The sequence below is a fragment of the Callionymus lyra genome, chromosome 6 (genome assembly GCF_982586985.1).
Source record: "Callionymus lyra chromosome 6, fCalLyr1.hap1.1, whole genome shotgun sequence".
NCBI lineage: Eukaryota > Metazoa > Chordata > Actinopteri > Syngnathiformes > Callionymidae > Callionymus > Callionymus lyra.
Window position 1 is genome coordinate 34,612,276 of NC_141823.1, and position 26,325 is coordinate 34,638,600.

The 26,325-nt window shown below is 38.3% G+C and overlaps 1 protein-coding gene across 2 annotated transcripts; it reads right to left on the reverse strand.

Moving 5' to 3' along the window:
• Positions 1 to 642: 642 nt before the first annotated feature.
• hipk3b (homeodomain interacting protein kinase 3b) lies at positions 643 to 25,706 on the reverse strand. Of its 2 annotated transcripts, XM_087792935.1 has the most exons (16): positions 25,387 to 25,706; positions 20,546 to 21,851; positions 15,100 to 15,223; positions 10,435 to 10,554; positions 10,251 to 10,337; positions 7,863 to 8,047; positions 7,620 to 7,779; positions 7,069 to 7,192; positions 6,878 to 7,002; positions 6,142 to 6,257; positions 5,731 to 5,900; positions 5,322 to 5,652; positions 5,039 to 5,185; positions 4,707 to 4,960; positions 4,134 to 4,273; positions 643 to 3,722 (listed from the first exon to the last, which is right to left on the reverse strand). In XM_087792935.1, exons 2-16 carry the CDS (start codon positions 21,847 to 21,849, stop codon positions 3,252 to 3,254), a joined length of 3,858 nt encoding a protein of 1,285 aa, XP_087649061.1. In that variant the 5' UTR covers positions 21,850 to 21,851; positions 25,387 to 25,706; the 3' UTR covers positions 643 to 3,251. The 2 variants fall into 2 exon arrangements, with proteins under 2 accessions (XP_087649061.1, XP_087649062.1); XM_087792936.1 differs by lacking the exon at positions 25,387 to 25,706 and having other exon boundaries at positions 4,134 to 4,315; positions 4,688 to 4,960; positions 5,322 to 5,654; positions 5,733 to 5,900; positions 6,878 to 6,999.
• Between the last annotated feature and the right edge of the window lie 619 nt (positions 25,707 to 26,325).

Consider the following 26,325-nt stretch of genomic DNA (forward strand, 5'->3'; position numbering starts at 1 on the left):
TTAGAAAAATATGTGTCAGTTAACCAGCATCAGTCACATGGAACATCGAACAACAGTTCTCTCCTCTTGCATCCATTCTTTTCCTACAAGAGTATGGGAGAGTTGATGCAGGCGCATTGCTGGTGAATACCTTTGGAGGCCTTGAAACACAGATTACATTTCACATGCTTATTATTGGGGAACAAGCGCTTATCTGCCAAGTGCATGCCTTGTTGTCAGAAGAAAAAGGTGTAGACATGAAGTTAATATAGAAAAGATGATATTTTTCAAATGTGGACAATCAACAATCATTTTTGGAAGCGACAGATGGCTTCGTCAGACAGTGTCGCTGAATGTGCCGATAACTTCACTGAACAGTTTCCAGGCAGAGTGACTATCGTGGACATGCAGGGTGACGTCACGCATTAATATCTAAGAACACTTGGTGGTGCAATGACCGCACAATGTTAAGTATTGCATCTGCTGTTCAGCGAAAGTGACTTTGCGAAAGGTCAGCAACTGTTGAATAACTAAATGTGTTTCACGAGGCTTTGATGGTTTGTCTGTTTTCACCAGCTGATTAGTGAAGAGACCCTGTCATGACGTTATCCGGTTTGGTCAGTCTCTTGTTGGTCTAGACAAACATGATAGGGAAATCCCTTATTTTAATTCTCACTTTCTGAATCTCAAGGCACAAACACAGTGCTGCTCACACTGTGGCAATTTCAGTCAGGAACCATTTTTGCATTCACAAATCAATAAACAAGTCCGATAAAGGGGAAGCGATTGAAACACAAGGCAGTCCATAGTGACCGGATATAACATTGAACAGATAAAAATAATTTAACTGATAATAAACATTCTTTTTGGAACTCATCTGGGGGTAGCTGTTGGGGTTTAGTGGATTAGACTGCCCAAAAAAAACCAAACAACCCGTCTGTGGTTAAAACATTAAAAAGCATTTTCTTTCATGCAACCAACAGGGCCGCTGTAACACTCACCAGCGAGCTGGTGGTCTACCCTCTATACGAAAAGATGAATCCGCAAGCTACACTTCTTAAACGTATACAAAACGCCAATATGAAAACGTACAAAAAAATTAAGTTACATCAATACATCGTTTATATGCAGTGATGAGCCTGAAAAGGTTTAAAAGGATAAAATACTGATGCAAAAAAACACGCACCCAGAGAAACAACAAATGCAACTAATGTTCATCATCAGCAATACAGTAGTTACAATGACACTTCAAATATGAGCACGGAAATTTAAAAACCACTTCCATTACAGTTAATTAGGGACCCACACACACGAAAAGCAACGGCAGGTTTTAAACTCAAGAAAAATAACCTATTTTCACAGCTATTGAAGTGGCAATCGTTAAATTTAGCAGCGTAACTACGATACATTCAAGAAAGAAATGATACAACGTGTTAATTGCCCAATAAGATAGACAGAACCTCAGCCATTTTTTTTAAATACTTTCTTCTTTTTTTTTTTAAAATCAAAACCCCATACTATGTATATCAGAGGTTTATGCAAACAGATCAGCTACCTTAGTCAGAAAACAAATTACAGTCTTTGGTGCTGCTCAAGCAACATTTGAAATTAAAGACAAAAGTACAAACAAATCCCTAACAAAAGAAACACAAACCCACACTCGCACAGCATAAACAACATATATAAACATATATGATGTATGTGTGATTGGTGGATCCACTAATATATACACAGATATAGATATACATACACATCTATATCTATGTATATAGACTCCCTGACGGAATGTATAAATAAGATGTTGACACAGATTAAGTCTCAAACAAATGGTATAATGTAAAGGGAAAAGTTAACCTTGTCACACATGCATAAATGAGAGAATTGCACACAATTAACTCACATCTTAACAAGCATCTGTACTAAATAGTCTAGCTCTATAATATATTTCCATATATGTGTGTATATTGAATACTGCATGGTTCACTCAGGCTTAGAAAATTCCATATCATGATTTAATTTGCATTTTTTTCTTGCCTAGCCAAAGCCATGCCCAACACACTTCTGCAGATCTTAGGAACAAAGTCAAAAAACACTCCAAACCAAAAACACAAAGACAGAAAATAAAGTAAAAATCAACAACTATTCAGATTGTATTGCAGTTTCATCAAACAGTACAAATACTGTTAATAATAAGAGTTCCACTAAATAGAACGTGATTATCAAATATTAAGCAATACTCAGTACTTGCACTTTGTACACTATTTCATTCAGAAAAGAGGAAAACAACTCATAATAAGAAAACAGCAAGCATTAGCAACAGCATAAGCATGCTGCTTTTCAAAAGAATAGAAACACTACACGCTGAATCATACACTGAATCTAAAGTAAATTGCCAACAAAACAAAAGCACCACATCTTCACGATACATCACATCCATGCAGGCTATGCATGGACATAGACACATGTGCATATATACATCTATATATAGATATAGAGATATATATGTCACACATAGGATGCATCAACTGATTGGAATTTCAAGTGCTGCAGTCCTGTACATTGATATCCATGAATATAATGGTATATAAGTAGTAACATTACAACCTTGAATATGTAAGGCACTATGGTTGGGGACAGTTATACAATGCAGCGAGTCTTGTGACACACATAAGAGCGACGCAGACGCATCTTTCCGTTTACATTTTTGCTCATGCAAGACCACATGCAGCGTGAGGAACGACCCTATATTTTTAAATCTGTTAATCAACTCGACATTGCTAACACTAACAGACACCGAGAAGGTACAAATACTTGTAACGACATACACCGTGGACGACATGTGCGTTTTGTCAATCTAGAGCTAGAGACTGGGATGGCTTTACAAACATGGATGTGTCTTGCACATGTAAGAAGGCAATATAGAAAAATAGCTGGGATCTGGGGTGCAATTCTTACTATTAACACCACCCCAATTATTTACCTGTTTTGAGGAGTATTCGTAGAAGATCCAATGCAAAGATATATCAAATGTGCAAAACACATTAAGTGTGAGTTTAACTACTCATTCATTCAACCACTCATACGTCATTTCCTTCCATTTTTCCTCTGAAAGAACTCCTGTTTTTAAAGCTTAGTTCTACCACACCCATGACTATGTGATTCAAAAATAGCTTGCTTTATCTGTGGTTGTGCCATGGTTTTGAAAATGAAAACCATGTTGATGGTTTCAGGTTAGCCATCAGGTAGCGTGGAGAGCACCTGTGCGCAGGCGTTCACATAAAGGGGTACTGGTTTATTTTGGTGGGGCTGAGAGGGAAACTGGCATAGGCAGGCGAGGCAATGTAAGAATGCGGGGGAAAGAGGGGTTTGAACTGCCCTTGGGGGTGCAAAGTGGGGGAGGGTAAGAGGCGGGGGTTGATGCCCACCGTGACTTGATGAACGATGCCACCTGGGTGGGAGATACTGTAGGTCGGCTGAAGGACGGGCCGTGAAGACCCAGGCGAGGCCAGGAGGTGGGCCATTGGTGTAGCAGTGACTAGAGGGCCAGATGGGGGATATGCAAGTAGGGTGGGCTGGGAGTGCTGGTGGCCCCCAAGATGTGGGTGGGGGCCTGCAGAGTGGTTTGGGCTGTTGTGAGAAAGGGTGAATGGGTGCCCGTGCATGGTGGGCGGGATATAGGCCTGCGGTCTGCGGTGGGCGAAGTTGCTGTTCCATTCCTGATGGCAGGAGGTGAAATGTTGGACCTGGCAGGAGACAATTGAGTATAAATTAAGATATTTATTTATGGCCACCAGATGGTGTTGTGCACGTTTTACTGAAAGTTTGTATGTGCAGAGTGTCTGGAATATTTAGCTTATCATTCGTGGCTCTTTGAAACTTAATCATCTACATTTTTCTGTTTCAGATCCAAACTCAGTCAGCTAAAGTCAGTTAAAGCCAAACATGAACATTTCCCGAACATGCGCCACATTTTATTTGAAATTTTGAAGCCAAAAAAGCCCAAAGGTTAAAAGAAGTGCAAGTACAATTTTACAACTACTTTTTCTCTTGATATCTCTTATATTTAAAACATTTGAATTGTTGTAATTAAACAAGCCACTCAACTTCGTGGTCATCTATAATTGAACCAATACATCACAGATTTTATTTTTTACCTGCCCAAAGCCTATAGGCTGTTGCTGCTGGGGCTGGAATGCAGGGGGAATCTTCTGCCGGCGGTTGGGGAGGGGTGTGGAGTGATGATGTTGTCGCCCAGAAATGGCTCGCCCTTTGGACTGGCAAGACGACTCCAAAGCTGAACGAGGTGATCATGTTTTGGGGGGCGGATAAGATGAGAGAAACAGGTGTTAAGGACATATATGTAAAAATAAATGTAAAACTTAATTGAAATTACATATAGCTGTGGCAAAAAAAGTGTACTGCGCTGTGTTTGATTAAGTCAAAATCATCTACTCAAGTGTTTGTCCACTGAATATGATTTGAGAATATAAATAGACATTTGAGAAGAGTTTGTAACTAAGCTACTTTTTCAAGCTTACAGTGAGGTCAGATCATCAGCTATAAATACAGGAGGTAGCACTGGAATAGTAAGCAGAGCCCTTTTATGTAGGGCCGTCAAGCTCTTAAACCAGAGATGCGTCTGACAGGAAGGGTGATGGAAAGTGCTAGCTTTTACTAGGAATCCAAACCAAGTTGATATTTTAGGCTCTAAGAGGAGACTTTCTTACCTGTACGGAGGGTTGCTTCACTGACAGAAGTGTTGTTTTTGTTGTTCTGAACCCTCATTGGAGGCACGGTAATATTCCGGACTGTTGGCTTGCTGGGCTCCGTCTCCGGGGCGACACATGCAACTCGTGGCTCACAGTTCTGATTACCGTCTGTGATAAAGTGGGGTTCCATGAAGGGATTGTTGCTATGGTCGTCTGAGCTTAGTGAGGGGTCCACTGCATCACAGCTGCTCTCTTGTTCATCATCAGACATGCTGCAAGGATGGAAGAGGAAAGAGGTACAGATATAAAGTTGATACGTAATAAAGGATTTTTTTTGTTAGTTCATTTACCTGTTGGGATGTTTACATGGGGATGTGCTACATTGGGCCGAAGATGAAGAGCTCGTGCTCAATGTGCTGTCCGGACTACTCAGGGAACAAACCCTTTCCATGCTAACTGTGCTTTGACATGCCTCACAATCAGCACTCCCTTTGCACCTAAGACCAACAGAGGAACCATTACTTGAAGCATCAAAATAGATGTTGTGTTGTTCGACTATTAGCTATGAGCAATCGGCAAGGAAAAGTCCTTTTGTTTTAATTTGCATTTCTTTATTCTGCAGTTTATACTTACTCGCCCATTGGGTGTCTCTGTGAACTCTCCTCCTCATCACTGCTTATACTGATGACACTGACTGACGGGCTAGTTAGGTCCGAGATCATCATTGTATGTCGCTGCTCTTGAGAAGCTGAAAGGTCCTCGCAGTCTCGCTCGATCTTACAGCAGTTCTCATCATCGACTTCAACATCTCCTTCCACCTGCTCTTGTGTCTGAACAAGGACATGTCCTTCTGGGCACCGGGCCTCCTCTTCCTGGACATCCACCACATTCTTTGCCGTGTCAGCCATCTTTGGGGACTGGCATGTTGCATTTTGGATGTTGGTGTTTTGGGAAAATATGCTACCTCTGTGGAGAGCATTGGTGTCAGTGATCCGGAAACAAATGTTGATTCAAACAAGTGAACAATAAATAAAAAAGGCACACCTGTTCGAACAAGGCTTCTCTCTCTTGTTGGCCGCAGCCTGTGGCCATACCACATGTGCAATGCCTATGTTGATGGGCTGATGGGTGGGCATGGTCATTTGGTTGGTTAAGAATGATTGATGGTGTGTAATCAAGGAGCTGTAATGGTTGCCATGGGAATGTACTTTCCTGCATAAAGAAAACAAAACATTTGCACCATTACTTGTAAAATAGATGCAGTCTTTCATCTCAAAGGAAGAGTATGACTCATTGATCATTTATATTCATGGGCGGACTCATCCTGTAGCAGAGCAAAGCAACCACAGGTGCATAGCGGCTCTCAAGATACTAAATATGGTTTTAATTGTCCGTGCTAAAATTTTATTTTGGATTCTACGCAAAAATTGCTTTTAAAAAATAAGTGATTTACCCCCAGTCGCTTAATCTCCGTGAGCCAGCCACATTTTCAGATGCCAAGGTGGGTGGAGGTGGCGGTACCTGCTGCCATGTGGGCACCAAGATCTGCTGGGCTCGGTTTGACCAGGCCTGCTCCAGTAGAAAGAAGAACAGATATACACAAATATGATCAGGTCGTTATTGTTTGTACAGATCATGGAAACCATCTCGGGTTCATCCATTACAGAGTGGAAGGCTGCTCCTCCCCAGATGCAACTGAACTTAAACTGTATAAAGCTTCATGTGAGAGCAGAGGTTTATGTCCATCCTTTGTATCCTGGAAAACCTGTTTGCACTTAGTTTATTTTCTGTACACTTTGGTCTTTTACTTCACTCCAGACAGGACATGTGTAGTCATATAAAAGCCGAGTAAACTTAATTTGACACAAGGTCTCCTCCAACTTCAGCTGTAAATGCCGACATAAAACAAATGTAAAAAGTCAAACTTTTTATGCCCACTCCGTTTGTTCAGTAATAGGGAACATAGACGACTTGATCACCATAGCAACACCTTTGGCACCAGTTTCAACTGTGGACTTAAATTAAAGTTTTTTTCCAATTCAAACATGTAACCTCACACACGTTTCACAGACATGTGTCAATACAGTAAGCTCTGCATGTTTCATCACACCAAATTATTTATAAGCTCTGAACATACAGTATATTACTCAATTATATAAAATCTATATACGGTAAGATAAAACTTTTACCTGTGTAATAACTCCTGGTCTTATTTGAATGGGCTGGATTGGGGGCACTTGAGTACCCAGAGGCATAGATGCTTCCATTCGAACAGAGTAACCAGGTGGTTTTGCGGTGTTTGGGGGTATTCCTCCTGCAGGGAAGAAACGGGTTAAAAACATTCTACTGCAACCAAATAATAATGGTTATTTCTTTTAACCTGGTATTGTTGGGGGACACAAAATGAGTGCCTGCTGAAATGATTCATTGCCCGCAAACTGACCACTTCCTGCCTGCAGCGGAATTCCAGGGTGGATCACAGACGAAGCAGATGGGGCCAATGCCTGGTGTATGACATAAGTACAATGAATAAATCTGACATCAAGCAACTTTTACATTTTAAAATGTCTACTACATATACCAATATCTCCGACTCAATACAGCTCAAGTTTCCTACTTTACCAGTTAAATAAAATTAAATAATAAAAACCTTTATAATAATAAAGGCACAAAGAGAACGCGTCTTCTCCTCAGCAACAACTTAATTTAACATGGTTGCCATGAACTTGGCAAGATGACGTAATTCTGTTGTCATGACAGCGAGGCAGAGACAGATGTCGGCCTACATAAAGGCAATAACGGCCTTGTTATCATCAATATGACTTGACAAAGGAGATACAATAAGAAAGATAGTATTTTATTATTCCATCAGTCAGGTCGGTCCCAGTGTGCAGCGTTAATGAAATTATTTATTTTTTCTGAACAACTTACTTGTGTGTGAACAACAGCCATCTTTCTAAATGGATGGTTGACTGTGGCAGCAGCAGTTGTGGTCCCTGGTCTCACGAAAGGGCCTTTGTTTCTGTTAGCAAGCTCATACGCACTAGGACGTGTGGAGCAAGCATCCATGATGTGGAAACACGACTTCACACTACAGAAAGACAAACGATGACAATCAACTATTTTCTAATATAGATATGAAATCATCTGCAGGATAAGGAGATATGTATTCACTGGTTGCTATGTGGAAAGTCAAGCAGGTGTTGCATCGTCACAAACGGCTGGGTAAGAGCTTCTCCTGGCACGATTCTTTCATCCGCATCGATCAACAGCATTTTCTTCAGCAGCCCTACGAACTCCAGACGATCAGCCTTCTCCGCAAGCAAGTCACTTCCTTCCAGATTCAACACCAAGTTCACCTACGACATCAATGTTATAAAATAAATACAAAGTATTTGTTTGGTTTAAATGCACGTATATTTTATGTACTTTCATGATTTATAGTGATACAATTAGAAAGGCCCCTCATTTTACATTAATTAAGTTGATTAAATATGTGAAACAAAGAGCAGCTGAAAAACTTGCCAAATTCCCTTGAATGACTTTATTATTCCCCTTTAAGAGGTGAAAACTAAAAACAAAACTTAAGCTTTAATCTCTTACAGTGGGGGAATGTTTCTGAGTCCTAGAAAAGTAAGTAAGTAAGTAAGTAATATTTATTTATATAGCGCTTTTCGAGACCAGGGTCACAAAGCGCTTTAACAATCAAAACAATACTCAAAACAGTACATACTTCAAAGATCAAGATAATACTGAGAACAACACAGGAGTTCGAGAAATTCAAGGAAAAGCCTGCACAAATAGAAACGTCTTAAGATGTTTCTTAAAGGAGTCAGTAGACTCCATCAAGCGCAAAGAGAGAGGAAGATTGTTCCAAAGCTTAGGAGCAACAGCCTGAAAAGATTTCTCTCCTCTGGTCCTGAGCCGTGTGCGTGGAACCATAAGTAGATTCTGATCCACAGACCTCAGAGACCGAGCTGGGGTGTAAGGCTGGATCAGATCAGTGATGTAAGGAGGAGCCTGACCATGAATAGCTCTGAAAGTAAGAACCAGAATTTTAAAGTTGATCCTGAAAGAAACTGGAAGCCAGTGAAGAGTTTTAAGGACCGGAGAAATGTGAGTTCTTCTACTAGAGCGGGTCAGAATTCTCGCTGCAGAGTTCTGAATCAACTGCAGGCGAGACAGCTCCTTCTTGTTAAGACATGAAAACAAACTGTTACAATAGTCCAGACGAGAAGAAACAAACGCATGGATTACAAGCTCCAGATCATGTTGTGACAGCATTTTCCTAAGTTTAGAGATTTTTCTCAGTTGAAGGAAACAGTTTCTGGTCAGTTTTCTACAGTGTTGAACAAGAGACATGTCTTTATCAAATACAACACCCAGGTTTCTCAGGCTCAGTTTGACAGACTGACCTAAGTCACCCAAGTACTGACTCAACCCTGGAATCGTATCATCAGGAGCAATCACCAGAGTTTCAGTTTTGTCCACATTAAGCTGTAAAGTGTTTTCACTCAGCCATTGTTTGATTTCTAGCAAACAATTGACTAAGCTGTTCAGCCTTTGGGGCTCAGTTGGGTCAAAAGAGCAGTAGAGCTGGATGTCATCAGCAAAAATGTGATAAGAAACATCTGGAAATCTCTGAATGATTTTACCAAGGGGAATCAAGTACAGCAAAAACAATAAAGGACCCAGAACAGAACCTTGAGGGACTCCACACAACAGATCTGCCGATTCAGACCTCATTTGATTGGCAGATACACTAAAACTGCGCCCAGAAAGGTAAGATGAGAACCATTCTAACACAGACCCAGACAGTCCCACTTCATCCCTTAGTCTTCTCAGCAGGATCTGGTGATCAACTGTGTCAAAGGCTGACGACAGATCCAAGAGAACCAGAACAGTGAATTTACCAGAGTCAGCCGACATCATGATGTCACTGGACACTTTCAGTAAAGCTGTCTCCGTAGAGTGATGTTTACGGAAGCCAGACTGAAACTTCTCATGGATGTCGCTCTGATCCAAGAACAAAGACAGCTGCTTGGACACCACCTTCTCCAAGATCTTGGACAAGAAAGGGAGCTTAGAAATAGGCCTGAAATTACTGAGGTCAGTTGGGTCTAAGCCTGGTTTTTTGAGCAGAGGCTCCACAATGGCATGTTTAAATGCATTGGGAAAAAACCCTGTGGAAAGGGAGAGGTTCACCATATTGGTAACCCAGGGGCCAATTACATCAAATACTTTGATAAAAAGCCTACAAGGAAGGACGTCATCTGAGCAAGAGGAGGGTTTCATCTTGTTCACTAGTGCTGAAATATCACCCAAAGATACAGCAGTGAAGGATGACCAAGAGGAGGAGATGGGCTCAGAGACAGTAGGGGTACTTGTACCCCATATTTTGTTTAGTTGTAGCTTGTTAAAACGCAACGTTGTTAACTTTGTTTTACCTGAATACAACCGTGTTAAGCTACATCCTCTTTAGAAACCTTCCAAACATAATTAGTAACTTAACCACCCCCACCCCCAGGCTTTAAATAGAACAGTACTTAAAAATATACATACATGCACTATGTCATCCAAACAGCTGAAGATGTACTTTCTCGCTTCCTTTGACTTCATCCCAGTCTCAGTCTCATGTCCATCTGTTGACTGGATGCAAATAGAATTTAAGTTGTTTTGCCTGTAAGCGTCACAGTAATACTGGTAGGTTTTAAACTTCATGTGAGGGCGTGGAATTGTTGTGTACCTTTAGTCTCCATGCTGCATAAGGGGAGTCCGAGTCTCTGCAGAAGAACCTTGTAGTCTTTGTCCCAGAGTTTAATATGTGTTCTGCTGGCAAACCTTGAGTCTGTGAGATGTAACGAATCTGGATGGAAAAAATAATTCTGGGTAAGCATTTTTGATAAATACAGGTCATCTTTTAGCCAAAAGAAATCCATAAAAATCAACAGTTTTACATGATTGTTTGTAGTCAAACAGCAAAGCCACTTGATTCAGTGCATTTTCAAAATCAGTTGCAGTCTGTCATATGACAGTCGCTCCGTTGAATAAAAGACACTCCCACTGGAAGTGTGTAACCCTGAGTGAAAGATAAGCTTGTAATCTATCGATTCATAGTCTTTTATGTGAACACCAAATCAAGTTAGTATGCCTTGCCAGATGCTAGGCTATACAAAGGCGAGAGGGTGTCAATAAAACACAGTGCTAACGAAAACAAGCATTAAAGGGTTAATGCTTAGAACAAGGCACCAAGAGCAAAGCTTCAGTTGTCAACACTGATTCCACACAAATGTAAAGCTAGATTGTTTAATCGATAGTAAATTATAAAAAAAAATAACAACGCATTATTTACTTTGTAACAGGATGTAGTAAGAGCCGAACTAGTTACTTTTTTTTTAACTTGTAAAACTTTTAAACCCTCAACAAAAATTAGAAAATCATTTAAAAAGTATAGCTAATATGAACATTTGTTATGTGGGATCTATTTACACATGCTAGGACAGCAGGTCGAGTGCTGACAGCACAGCAAGTTCCACTCCAAGTGAGAAACATGAACACATTATTTAACACCACTGAGGCTACCGTGTCTTGATAACCGTTTACAGTTTTCATGTAATCTTGCCAAAACAAAACCAGAGCCAAATTACTAGGAGCTGTGGGAGGGTGTATCATTAACCAAAATAAATGGATGCTCCCTTTAATTTAAGATTAAAGCCTCCAAAATGTAATTTTAAAAACAGTGTCACACAGATGCAAGCCTGTATATAATTCTTAAATGCTGTGTTTTTTTCTTACATACTCCTGACATTTAAGATATCCAATGGAAACCTAGCCAACATTTTTGTAGAGGTTTTCGTAAATTGTATTTTACTCTCAATCAGACACTTGGGTCTCAACTCGCGAAAAACTGTTGAAAATATAAATATTTAATATATAAATTATGGCATCTATGATTAAATCACAAAAAAAAACCTATATAGCTATATAACACAGCTAGTTTATCTAACGATATGAATCGAGAGGTTAAAGTGGCTAAACAGAGAAAATACTAATGTATTTACATATTGTGTCATCATGAGAGGTATCAACTTTGATATGGTTCTTTATTATCTCACAATAAGTTTTTTCAGGTAGTCCCTAACCACCGGGCCTGGTCACTCGGTACCAGGACACCAGTAAAGCCATTCAATTGCGTTCTGCCACTTTAAAGTGTTATGAAAGCAGAAAAGTGTGTGAGGTCCTATCACTCTTAACAACAGACTCAGTTATTTACATTTATACTTTTTTATATACATTAATTTTATGCAATATTTAAAAACATTATTTATGAATTCTATTTATACTATATTGCAATATTTTTAACTTATTAATATTAATATTTATATTTTTTGATATACATTCATTTTACACAATATTTAAAAACATTATTTATTTATTCTATTTATACTATATTGCAATATTATTAACTTATTAATATTTATATAAATTCATTCTATGCTGTGTTTTTAACGGTTAAATTTCGTTGCCACTGCGGTGTTTTTCTGTGCAATGACAATAAAAGGAAGTCCAAGTTAGGCTGACTTGGAGTGAATATCAACAGTAGCCATGATGCTCTGCAGCCCAGTCAACCAATACTACAATGGGTTTTTACAGACAAACAAGCTCTGTGCTGACAGGATTATGCCTTGTCACATCAGGATTCTATGCTTTTTTGGGACACACAGACGCTTTATTCACAATGTTCTTATTACTTTATTTAAACGGCACATAAACTAAATTACTTCTAGAGAACTTAGTGGGAGGCACTTATTATCACACCCACCTTACTTCTGTTGCCAACAAAACAGTGAACTCCCATAATTAAGTTCTGCATATGCTCTATTTTCATGATGGCTGATTGGTTGCTGCTGGGGCCCTCACAATAATCACACTAATCTTTTGGTTTACTTAATATAAATGAAAGCCAAAATATGGCCAAACATCAATTTTAAAAGCAGTGGGGCAAGCTCTCGCCCTCAGTCCTCAACAAAGATCTTTCGAGATTTCATTGTTCCTTTAGCTGAGGTGGTTTTCAAATCACAAATTTCAATCTAATTTAATTCTATGTTCGTTTGACTTTCGGCCTGAAACGACAAGACTCTCCAGCGGTGGCAAGCAAAACAAGCAGAGAGAGGCAATTCACTTTAACCCTTGGCTCAATGATTTCGTGGAGTACTTTACCAGCTGATTCTAACGCCACTTCCAAACTACAAAACATCAAAATGCAACGTAACCTATAGCGACCGCCTGTAGAGGGCATATCATGCATGTAGTAGAACTGTTGTTTTTAAAATGAGGAGAAAAAAAAGTAGACTGTAATACAGTTAAAGTGATAGTTCATCCAAAATTCAGGAAATTGAGAAATTGTGCTACAGAGACAAGAAAAACTCCAGGTGAATCTTGCGTGACATTAGACGCGGGACAACAAGCTTAAAATAATACCAACCCATAATCGACATGAGATTAAGTTGAAAATGAGTGTCATTTAAATATTGGGAGAACTGTCACTTTGAGCCATTTTCATTATTCAAGAGCAGATTCTGAATCAAATCAAAATGAACAGACTCAGAACCTTAAAGATCAAAATTGATTTGGTATGGAAACTGGAAATGATACACAGCCTTCATAAACAGATTGCTGCGTGAGGACTGTATCACTTTGGTTTTTAATTAAATGTGATGTAATAAATAAGCAAATTAGCTGTGTTAACTAACAGAAAAACCCAGATATCGATATCAGGATGATAAAAATTGGATTGGTGCATCCCTATTGACAATCAAATTTAAGCTTTAGTACTAATACATTTACTTTTTACTTATCATTGCTCTGAATATATACAAAAATAATTTAGATCTGCCAGTGACAATGAGGATGAATTTCAGGATTCATGTTCAGCCAGTTATTCTAGGTAGAAGAAAACGACTTGTTGGTACAAAATGCTTGCCTAAGCCCGCGCTCATAGTAACTAAAATCAATCACTTAGAGAGATCTTTAAACAGCTGACTTGATTTTTCTTTACACAAAATGATGTCTAAAATCTTTGACAACAGACTGATTTTCAAGTCATCAAGTTGAAAATTGATTTGATTTCTCATATATCTGCCTTGAGAAGAGCACAGAAAATAATGCTGGGTCACAGAAATACTTTGGCATTAGAGCTGATAGGGCAAAGAGGTTTAATGCAGGGTGTGCGTTGGGACAGTGCAGAATATGATTCAGGCTTTGCTGGCAGGCTTTGAGTAGAAAAGGCCCAGGGGCAGTAGAAAGCCGCTCAACGTAAGCCCAGATCAGTCTTGTCCTAGGAAGACAGTAACTGGGAGGGGCAGCTCCTAATAGATAAGCCATCAATCAAAAGAACAACCTTTTATGCTTACTAACTCAGACAAGAGCTGAATCAAGTCGCATAGTGACTCTGGCTCCAAAATGTCTTTGTATAATTAACTCCTGGTCATATTTGTCCAGCAACAAAAATGCATCAGTCTTCCTTCAAGCACAAAATATCGTTTTTTTTCTTTTCACTTTCCCACCATTTGAACAGAAAATGTTTGTACATCTGCAGAAGCAATATTTGGGCACAAAAAATAACGGTTTAACAGTTTATATGTTGTTGAAAAAAATATCCATCTTATAGTCGTTTCATGAGCCATGTTTGTTATGCCAATTTTAAATTCTGCTATCCACAGTGTTTAAACTGTGAAGCTGCAGTTGGCCAATAGATATTGGTTTCAATTTTCAGACTGACGGCGATGACTCTCAAGCTTTTATGAACAATTGTTTAAAGATATGACAAGTACAATACTTTAATTCTTACATAAGTGTTTATTGTCATTTTTATAAAATATCGATAACGAGATATTGGCACGTGCGATATGCATATCGGAAACATGTACAATAATTTATAATTGTTTATTGTATAAATCAAGCATTTCTTAAATGCGCATTTTGACCAATCAGTGTCACGTTCTGTAAAGTTGTCAATTTGTACTTCTATGTCTTGTTGTTGTTTACATATTTACAAGTCTTTCTGTGAGCTGTGTGGTGCAGCTTGCTAGGCTCGGTTGCTATGGCAACGCGTCTTGCCGGCGATCTGACTTACTACTCAGTAAATACACGGAAGTAAGACTAACTTATGAGCGCTACTCAAACAGCAGTACAGTAACAGAAACTACCATTGTTAAGTTTGATGGAAAAACAAACTTTTATGTAAAATGTATTATTGTAAAAACACTACTGATCAAGATTAAATTCCATCTTTGTAGCACAAATCACAGTCTTTTTTGTCCATTTCTTTCAATAACATTTTTTTGGAAAAGGAATCAGAAAACCACAAAACAGGATGGAGGACAAAAGAAGCAAAGACATGGTTGTTTACCTGGTCATACTCCAGAGCCCCGGGGTAAAGGGGCCAGCCAAGAAAAAGCTCAGCTATTACACACCCGAGGGACCACATGTCTATGGCTTCACAAAATGGTAATCCCAAAATAATCTCTGGAGCCCTGTGGGGAAAACAGAAAGATACAAATAATTTATTAACAGAAAATATCATCATTATTAGAAACCAAGGATGCATTATTTTCTACTAAAGCAGTTTTTTAATTAATTGGATCGTTGATAACAAGTCTGATTTGTGCATCTGCATTTGTAAGTGACATTTTGTGCGCTGGACTGGTAAATCAGCAGGAGCTAAACCAGTGGGTTAGCAGGTCAACCACTATGGGATAAGAGAGTCTGCTCAAGCTCATCCAGGCAGGTTTAAGTTACGTTGCCACTTCTTTAAAAAAGTCTTGCACCATCATGGCCCAAAACTGCCACTTAACAGAGAGGTGACTCACATATGTTGAATCAAATAGACTTGAGCTAGATGACAATTGCCAACAACCATTAGTGTTTGTGAGACAAAACAAAGACTGTAAACTACATCAGTAATGAGTATGAGTGACGAACATGCAAACCGTCGGTCTAGACAATTATTTAGAACAAACTGTACATACAGCACTACTTCAAGGGGCAAAATAAAGAAAACAGTGGATTTCAAGTGCAAATTTAATGGATAAATGGAAAGTTAATTCAGAAAAGATCAAGCACAATACATATATTTATAGTATTTGATAATCAAACAAAAGCAGTTTGCATTGACATTGTATTAAGCGCTTTGTGACCCTGGTCTAGAAAGGCGCTATATAAATAGACATTATTATTATTATTATTATTATTATAAAATATATTTTTACTTTAACATTTAAATACTGTATATTTTAACTTCATTAGAATTAATTATTCCCTTACATTTTTTGAAATGTTTGCTGTAGAATTGAGGCCTGATTATTAGAAAAATGGGAAGAAATTAAACATAATTTTCTAGATATTTTGTTAAAAGTAATTAAGACAAGAACGTAAGAGCACAAAGTTGGAGAAAAGGTTTGAATAATTTTTATCCTTAAGACAGTTTAGACAACTGATACGAAATATATTTTTCTTTATGTATCACTATCTTTGCATTCCTTAAAATACAGTTGGAAAATAAAGATGGAAAATTACAGGAACTACACTTGAAATTAGGGCTGCGCGATTAATCGTATAAAAAAGAAACGTGATCTCGATTCCTACTTATAGACGATCTAATTTCACACAATTATTCAAAAAACAGGGCCGTCACCTGCATAAAAACAAGCTCTCCCGGGCTGAGAAAACAAGAGATGATATGAGTCTGAACAGTTGTGGAAGGAGTTGAGACTGAGATAAAGGAGGAAAATGAACCCAGCCGACCGTGGGGATGATAAACTCACTGTAATGCTCCTTCAAAAAAAAAAAAGAAAAACTTACTTATTCAAAGAAGGCAATACAAACCAAAACGAAATACAATAAGTATTTCACAAAAAGTCACTCTTCCTAACATGTTGCCATGGTTGCCGTTCTCATGGCCTTCTCTGCGCTCCAATGAAACCAGATCTATTTTCCATCCTGACAACATGGCATACAAGTTAAGGTACTATGGATAGCAAGATGAGAAGCAGCCTTGTGATAATGCCAGGGCCAGATGCAAGAAAATAACTTTCATTTACATCGTCTGCTCCAAGAAATATGCTAGACACAAATTCCCAATTAATTTAATTCCTCCCTGATAATGCATACAATTAAAAATAATTAACCACACATGGGCTGCTGTGTCTTGGGTAAGATCAAACCTAGCTGTGAAGAGTCACAGGTAAATTGTATCTGTAATGAAGGTTTGCCGAGCAGTAGGGAAAAAATAGAAAAGATGTCTTTGGTTGCCCCACAGTTTACTTCGGATTCATTCTTTATATTATTTTTATTGTGGCCAGAAGTCTACACATGCACCTCCTTCAAACCCATGCTGCTTTCTAGTCTCTTCTAAGACTTAAGATTCAAAGAAGCAGAAAGTTCTACTCAATTCTTTCTCAATTGTATTCCCTCTTAATTCAAATTTAGAACGACATTGGAAACATTAAGTATTTCTGGCATTAAGTGCGCCCTCATGCAGACTCGCCAGGAATTACAGGTTAATAAAAAAAAAAAATTGACATTATTGACAATTAATCGATAATCTATTTATTGTTTTCATCCCTAGTTTGCACAGTTTTGTAAAGGTGGAGTTATATACTTGGATAGTTTTTATATTATCAGGCCAATGATAGCTTGTTAAAAGCCACTCTAGTTTGACTGTGTAGGTCAGTGCACTTGTTTTAAAGATGCAGGTTACTTTTTAAAGATTGTGAATTTAATTACATTTTGAAATTAATAGTTTGGAAGCAGCTGGGGGTAACAATACTAGGTCAAAATATATCAGTAAAGAAAATAAAAATTACAATAAACCAAGCGTATGGTATGAGTGTGTACTCATATATTTAAATGTAACATTTTAGGATATGGTCACACATGGCACCATCTGATTTTAGTGCAGAGTTTTAGGTTTTAAAACGATATAGTATAAATTAGTTGTCCCAATGATAACCTTTCCATGGACTTCTTACTCAAATTAACAGTATCAAGTGTATTTTAAATAATAAAATACAAAATAATTCTAAAAGTTGAAAAATGCACTGCCGAAACACTATTAGAATTGAAACATTTCCAGGAGATAATATATAATTTTTTCAAACTTAACTAAACTTAAGTCTAGTTGGGTTTTCATTTTATAACGACACAGGATAATCGAAGTGCTGACAACTTGCAGAAAAAAGCTAGCTCCAACATATAATGAAAATGTAAAATGTGGACAGCAAGGACTTCATGTATTTGCCAGTGTACGGTTGCAATTCCAGACATTATCTCACAGTCCAGAAATAGATCTTTGATCCTCCCATTACTGCCCACTGTGGCCAGAACAATATGTGAGAAGGCATCCAACCAGCCCACAAAGGGAACAGAAAATAGAGGCAACTTGTGAAAAGTGTTTAGATTCAAAGCATGTAAAGGTGATGCCTTTCTTCAAAGTTAGTTAATTGGGTCATGTAAACAGTGTCAAGTACATTGCCTCAGGCTGGTCTAAGTCAATATAAAGGCTTGAAATTGAATTTGTTTTGCCTGATCGCATGACTTACAAGTGAAGCAGTAAGACACTCAACTAGGGCTGCGCAATGTACTATTCATTTATCGTGGAGCATTTGTGGTCGATCGGCCGTCACCTAGTACATCAATTGGAAACGCCCCCCTTGGGCCACCAGAGAGGTCGCCGTGTCCTAAATCTGACAGATGACAGTGAATAGTGGACCATATACAACATATTCCATGTGCATTCCATGCTACTCATGGACTGAAGTCACACATCCCAGCTGGATATTTGAAGGAGTGGACCAGGTGAAGATGATTGCAGAGTGGAGTTTGAGTTACATAGCATGATTTAAAAAAACTTAAATTTTTATTGTCATCAATTAAATAATGTAAAATACCTCACTTCATAACCATTTCTTCCTCGTTACTCCATCAAAGTGCTTCTTGGGTCCTTTGCGGTCCCCTTTAGGGACAGGGGGTCTTACCCTAATTAGACGAGTTATTTTGGTGTTAGATGTCTTGAGTTAATGATTTTGTCTACATCTGACCGGATTCAGTACATTTAATATAGATGATGTTAAGCATGTAATAGCATTGAATGTTTACTATGCTATTATTTTTACATCCTTTAAAAGAAACAATATGTCGTTGCCCCTGCAGTATCGCAATACATTGTACCGTCACACATGTATCGTGATGCGCATCTTATTGCCAGCTTCTTGAAAATACACAGCCCAACAAATAAACTTGATATCCATTCTGGTTGCGGGTTACTGTCCTATAAATATTGAATACTGCATTAATAAGAAAGAAAAAACACCAGAATACAAATCCATTGGATGTTGATACAGCTGGTTGTCCTTGAATGAGCAAAATGAGCACACATGTATTTCAAGCTGCCCCTAGTTCATCCTGCCTGCCATGTGCTTCACCATCTATAGATGTCAAAACACACTCGTCCTGTGCCTCAAAATTTATTTTGGGCAACTTCACTCTCAGTTACAGTATCTCTGACAGTGCTCACAACGCTGTTTGAAAGAGTACAAAGTTTTCTATTTTGGTTTTGGTCCCAATCACATGAAGATAAACTTGCAAAACAGAACAGATATAGATATGGCCTTTGTTTGAAACCCAAGTTAAAACATGTCACGAGAAACTTCATTATAATCTTAAAACTACTTTGTGAAACTTAGCGGTTTCTTGGTTTCTTGGTTTCATGTACATGTCATGATAATAATGTATAAACATAATGTTAAATATGTAAAATAGTCCACATGATACATCAGTAGATTCCCTGCACATTCACAATAAACTTCTTCTCTGAACACACTATAGCTTGAAATAATTATATTTATGAGTAATCCAGCTGAGAGGTGAGGATATCAACTGTCTGCCGTTGAGATTTGATTGGAAAAAAATGTTAATTAGAAGGGAATTACAGTCATCTTTTTTAATTATCTTTGACTCTCTACTATCTCATATTCAACATTGTTTGTTTAGATAGTTTGGGATTTACAAACATCATTTTCAAGCCATTGTGGTGTTGTAAAAGCCAGTTCAAAATCAGATGTACAGGCAAAATCAGAAAAAAGAATCACAATTATAGATCTGACAAAGTACAGGTAGATGAAAAAATGTTCATGCCATGGTTTGACTGCATTTTAGAGAGGTAATGCGTCACCGAGTTTGTTATCTTGGGAGTTTCTTAAACAGCAATGTCGAAACGAGCAGAAAAATCAATGCCCTTTCTCATAATCATGTGTTTTTACCTTAATCAAGTTTTCAACTACGTGATCAATAAAAACGTGCTGTCATAACCCTGACCTAAAGTGGACATCGATTAACAAGTTGAGAAAACAGCCATTGTTGACTTTACTTAAAGGGAAAATGTTAACTATGATTTAGCAGCTAAAGCTTGAATCCATTTGAGATTTCACTGAGCAAAGTTTGGATTATTTTGACGAGATGATTCAATGTTATTCATTTAAGTAGGCAACTATAAACACACAACAATAATTTATTGTTTACATAAACATGTCATCTTATTGTCAAAGCATGTTTTGTTCCCAAGCAGTAGAAACAGGAAGTCTGATATTTGGCTAAGACACTGGTGGGTCACATGTTTTAAGTCTCTGTGGTATGTGTATCTTAGGTAGACAGGATGTTGTGGAGCATGGGAGACATTTTCTTGTTTTTCTCAAGGAAGGACATATTTACCCCAGCTGTTGCAGTTTGGAGACACACATTGAATAAAACAAAAGCCTTAACTTTACTCAACACTCATACATAAAATGTTTTACACTTACCTATAGTACCGAGACTGCAGGTACGTGGAACAAACTGCTTTGGACACATGACTTGCTGAGCCAAAGTCAATCACCTTCACCCTGTAGGGTTGCCTCACTGGGTCCACCAGCATAATGTTCTCTGGCTTAAGGTCTGCATGTATCAGACCCATGCTCTTCAGCTTCTTCAGGGCTGTGGCTACCTGCTGCAGCACAGGTCTTATTACTTTCAAGGGCAGTGGGCTGAACTTATTCTGCTTTAGAAAATCATACAAGTTTTGCTCCAGCATTTCAAACACCAAACAGGTGTGGCTGCGGTGCTGAAAGCACTCAAATGCTCGCACCAAGTTGTGCTCGTCCGCATTTTCCCCACTCAGACGAGCAAGAATACCCACTTCAATTTGGCCCTGTCGTGCATATGAAGGGTGGTTTTTTAAAATCTTCACAGCTACAACCTCACCCGTGCCCCTTTTCCAGCACTTCACAACTTGGCCGAAAGTGCCACGCCCCAAGAAATCCAGCACTTCATAAGTATTCTTGATGGAACATAGGACTTCATGTTGTACAACCTGATAGTCCCCATCACCCCCTGGTGCTCCCCCTGCTGCCCCCGGTTTGGAGGCCTGCCCTCCACCCACTACTGCTGGAGGTGCAGCAGCCGCTGCGTTCCCGACATTCGTTGTTTGCAACATAGCAGGCAACATTGAGAGTTCCTCCACAATCTGCATGGTGCTCCCTTGATTATCCAAGTCCTCGCTTTTACGTTTCAGCCCACATCCCTGAGAGCTGTCATTTGAGTTCAAACCTGCACAGTTTGTTTCACTGCCTCCTTCTTTCCCTTTGCTTTCTTCACCCCCTCCACAGCAACCCTCTCCCCTTCCCCCTCCTCTTGCTCCTGTGGCTCCACTGCCGCTGCCTCCACTTGCCGAGTCTGTCTGCTGTTGCTGTTTTTTTATTTGTTGTTGTAGTTGTTCCTTGCCCTCGGGGTGAACAGCCCCTGCACCCTGGGCAGCAGTTGAGTCTGGTCCTCCTCCTCTCTTCCCAGGCTGTTGTCGCTGTACACCACGTACCACAACTGTCTGAACAGGGTAACTCTGTCCACCACGCCCTTTCACACCCGCTTCCAAGTCTCGGTAAAAAAGTGAGTGGGCTTGTTTTGTTAGGTGCACGATGCCAAGGCTTCTTCTGTTTAGATAAGTCCGCGGGTGGGCCCTCTCATGGTACACACAGCTGCTGGGCTCGACTTTGAGTTTCTTCACACTGCTAAAGGCACTTGTCTGGGTTGGATAGATGTGTGGTGGGTAGACCAGGACTTTTGAGGCCATACCTATAGAGATAGAAATACATGTTTTAATTACTCCAGCATGAGAAAAAAAGAGAAATTATCAGGACTTACAATGATGATAGAACAACTATATGGACCTCAAAAACAAATTTGCCGACATGCTTAGGTAAACATGGTTCAAACTATTACTGAATTTGTATACCCTGTCGAATGGAAGTTAAAGCTATTGTATAAACCTCAACTTTTGACAACCGTTTACAGTTTTTCAGAGGCTAAAAACACTGAATATAGTTGAATAAAAGGAAAAAAAGAATAACTATCCCAGTATTTTTTTTTTTTTTTCACTGAATCAAGAATCTTCCCCCTTAATTATAGGTATATAAGATATAGTACGTGGCATATCGGTTGAGATGCATCCTGGTATTATCTCCACAGAGAAAATGATTAACCTCGTAACGGTCTGAATTGACCTTTCACTGCCATTTCAAAGCATCCAACTGTGGGTCTCTAAGCAACCAGTGAATAAAGAGAGACAAAACAAGCTACGGACAAACAAACCAGCATTCAGTCACAAAGCATCAAAGTGTCCACGTCTCCAATTACCTTAAATGCATTATACCCATTGTCACCATGCTCACTAAGCCACAGTAGATGTTGACAACTTTATTATTGGGAAATATTGTTAATTTGCTAAATGCAACTTTAACACACCACAAACATTGGTCTGATTAGTCCGGTCTACTCAGTGTTCTGCTTTTTTTCCTTCACATAAATTGAAAGAAAACTGAACATAAAAAGGAATAATCAGAATGTTATGATTCTGCGATTAACATCAGTGACTCTACATGTTTTTTATATGGTCCACGTGTCATCTGGGAAGAACACAATACATAAAAGTATACAGAACATCACTCAGCAATGGCCAAAACAGAAACAAAAATCCATAGTGTAAAGCACTAATATTTTGCAAACAGACAGATGATGAAATATAACAAGCCAGCTAACCTAAAACGGAAGTCAATTTGAATAGCTCTTTACACTATTAACAAATGTTACAAAAACGGATTTTTGACTAACCTGAGAATAATGTTTTTTTTACTTAAAAAGTGAAATACAGTTAGTGCCGTTGTAGGGTACAATTTCGGTCATTTCGGTTCAAACACTTCCTGCGTGATGACATCACACGCCGCAAATGTGGACATCTTTTTAGATAGATCGATCGATTTTAAAAGCTTTTTTATGAGCTAATGAAACTTCAACTGAGCTATTACAACATTGAACATGTTTTTTATTTTTAAAAAAACACGTGTCTTTTGCCCAAACTGAATGTTTTGGGGCTACAAGTGACGATGACGCTGATTGGCAGAACCTTGTCCTATTCCACTTATTAAACGTACGAGTAATCGATTCATTTCATTCGATTTCATTTTATAATTTCGAACATATATTTATTTGGTAACCCCTAATAGTCATTTAAGTGTTTATATTGCATTGCACAGTAAGAAGTGTGTTATTTTAGTCAAACACAGTTCAGCAAATCAGCCACACCGTCACATGTAGCCCAAAAATTCCTCTGGGGTGAAAGTCATGCGACACGCGTCTGTCACGTCAGACCAACAAGTGATAGACGCATAGATGCTTGGACAATGATACGATTGACGAAGATGTGTGGTACAAAGTGTCCTTAAATAGCCAAGTTTGATTTCTGATCACTCATAAAAAAAATGTTAAAATTTAAAAGATGTTTACATTTGTGGCGTGTGACATCATCACGTAGGCAGTTTCCGAACCAAAATGACAGGGCGGACCGAATGGTACTTACACTGTGTTTACATGTTCCACACTAGAGCATGCGACACATGTACCATAGACACTTATCAGTAAGGTAAAGCATTTAGAACAAATACTTTATTGAAGAAGGCCGTTTTACATTACATTCATTACATGGTTTAAAATAAATGAAATGCAAAATAAAAACTTGTATGATAATCAGAGTAAGATTGCATACATAAAAATTAACCATAACGAAATTACAGTATCATCTATACAGTAACCTTTATAAAAGGTGTTTTTAGACACCATTTTTATGCCCCATATGATACTAGTTATTCTGGGTAGCATACAGAAACTTTATTCAAGGAAATTCTTTAAAAAGAACACTTTAGTACTGTTGGTGTCTCGTGAGCTCCTGAACTCAAAAGCCCTCTTATTCCTCGGCCATGTGACCCGTGCTCCTGTAATTTATTAACATGACTGTCATGACAACCGGTTTGATATTTGATTAGATGGGAGGCCAGATTTTAAAATCACAGGAGCAATATAGAAATCTTGTTAACCTTTTTCAAAGAAAACTCACATTAATAAAGATGTATCTATCTATAAAGCTTTTTTTTCTCTGCAAATGATTGTGTTCAGCAAAGAATAGAAGTTTTTACGTTTTGTTTAGTTTTTTAAAATTGAAAAATGAATCTGGATAAGATAATTCAACTGGAACAAATGAGAGTAGATATTAACCAATAAATTATTTTTATTTTTATTTTTTTTTTTAACTTTGTTGTAGAAACAGATGAGCAAGCCATCAGGAGGCGGAACACTTACTTACTTACTTAAATATGCAAGGTTTGGTGTTTGGGTGGTTTTAGCTTACCGTTCTAAATGACATAAACTAAGTGAAAGTAAAAAAAAAAACTTTAAAAACATGATTAATAGAAACAAATAATGTTAGTCAGACAAAAAAAGAATATTTACTTAACATGGGTTTGATGTGTAATGTAATAGCATACTATATATAGTATAGCCCAATTATAGAGATCTTGTTCGCTGTATACATTGTTTTTTTATAGTTATAATTATTTATTACTGCATTTCAAACAGTCAACAATGAGCTTTGCCGGCCACTGTTTATATGGATATAAAGTAAAGGAGAGCAGTACATGTCCAGGTATGAGGAGGTTATGACTACTCTCAAGAGAATGAGTGGTGAAGTCCTCTAATTCAAGGGAAGGATTACACGTAGCGGTTTATCACAATGGAAATAGCTTGGATATTTTTACATTTCAGTTACACAAGCAAGGCCTTGTTAAGTATCTTAGCAGTTGGAATTAAAAATATGTAGTACTTATCTCTTACTCCATTTTATTATGCTGTGGTCTCAGGTATTCAATACGTTATAGCCCATTTGAATTATTCTTAGTCGATTGAAATTTGAATTTTTATGATAATTGACAATTCAAATCTAAACTATACACCTCGTTGTATTTGTTGACGTAGTGTTTGCTTGTAAAACGAAAAAGACAGGAACAGTCGATACATTGGAGAGGTCGCAAAATAAATCATCATATTTATTACACCAGAAATATAGATCATAAATCCACATTTATAGGTTAGTTTGTCTCTCAATTGAGAAAGTTACCAAACCGCTTCTTAACCACGAAATTGCATTTGTTTCAAGTTACACAATCGGCTAGCTAGCTAACTTTGTTGATAAGTTATGAATGCATTACGTCACGGCAAAAATACAGTCTTTTAGTACAATACTTTCCACATGTAAGGACCCACAGACAAGTATGTCACTCACCTTCACATAGAGTCACCTAAAATATAATCCAGGGCTTCTCTGAACATGTCATGGACTTAAAAATCCATAGCATGCACAGTTCGCCTGCACTGCTGCCATCTTGTCCTAGACGACAGGAAGGGAGAGCTCGCCGCCACCACCATCTCCAACATTTTAAACGACTATTCACTCCGACATACGAACATCCAGCAGACTCCAGGCTGTAGCCACACGGTTCAAACTCGCCTTTCTCCTCTAAGAGCTGGGCTACCCATTTGTGTGGGGTGTCCGTTACACCGTCAGCAGGAACGCTCCTGCGGCCCTGGCAGCCTCGAACATGTCTCTCCCTGTTCTACTGCAAACCAATGTTTTTGCGCTGACGGTGAAGGACAGACCCGATCAATCGAGCGCAGTGCATCTTTGCTCGATCCAGAGCGAAATACAATTTGAGTCATATCACTTCAACCCACTTGAGAGTTTTATTTATATAGATAAAGATTTACGAAGAGTGTGTTTGATATTGTGGCATGGTATAAATCGTGTAACTGTCTATTGCAGATCATTTCAGGCTGAATCAGAAACTACATTGTACCATTTGTGTGTCACAACAGTGAAGCTGCTTGAAATGTACTTTACCGACAAGGAAAACCTGCTGTTAGTCTGCTACTGAAGCAATGCAGTAAGTGTCAATGTGGAACTTACATCTACACAGAGAAATACAGTTGAATTCCTAGCTGTTAATTGTCCACTAAAATTCTTCAACAATCTATTCACATCAGAAACTAATGAATCTAATATTACTACTTGTATTTCACAACTATTTTACCAGCTTATTTTGCATTTCAGTTGTATTTTATGTCCTTGACTGTTTAATGAATCAACATTAAGTTGCTGTAAAAAAAAAACAATTCTACATCAGATCCACCTTAAAGCATGGTCGCTCGAGCTACCAGGTGAATA

Excerpts from the sequence above, each read along its gene's own strand:
- hipk3b (XM_087792936.1), bottom strand. The coding sequence starts at position 21,849 with ATGGCCTCAAAAGTCCTGGTCTACCCACCACACATCTATCCAACCCAG. Across the intron at positions 7,000-7,068 it reads GTGTCCCCCAACAATACCAG|GAATACCCCCAAACACCGCA; the intron begins GTTAAAAGAAAT and ends TCCCTGCAGGAG. Across the intron at positions 3,723-4,133 it reads AGCCTATAGGCTTTGGGCAG|GTCCAACATTTCACCTCCTG; the intron begins GTAAAAAATAAA and ends GTCTCCTGCCAG.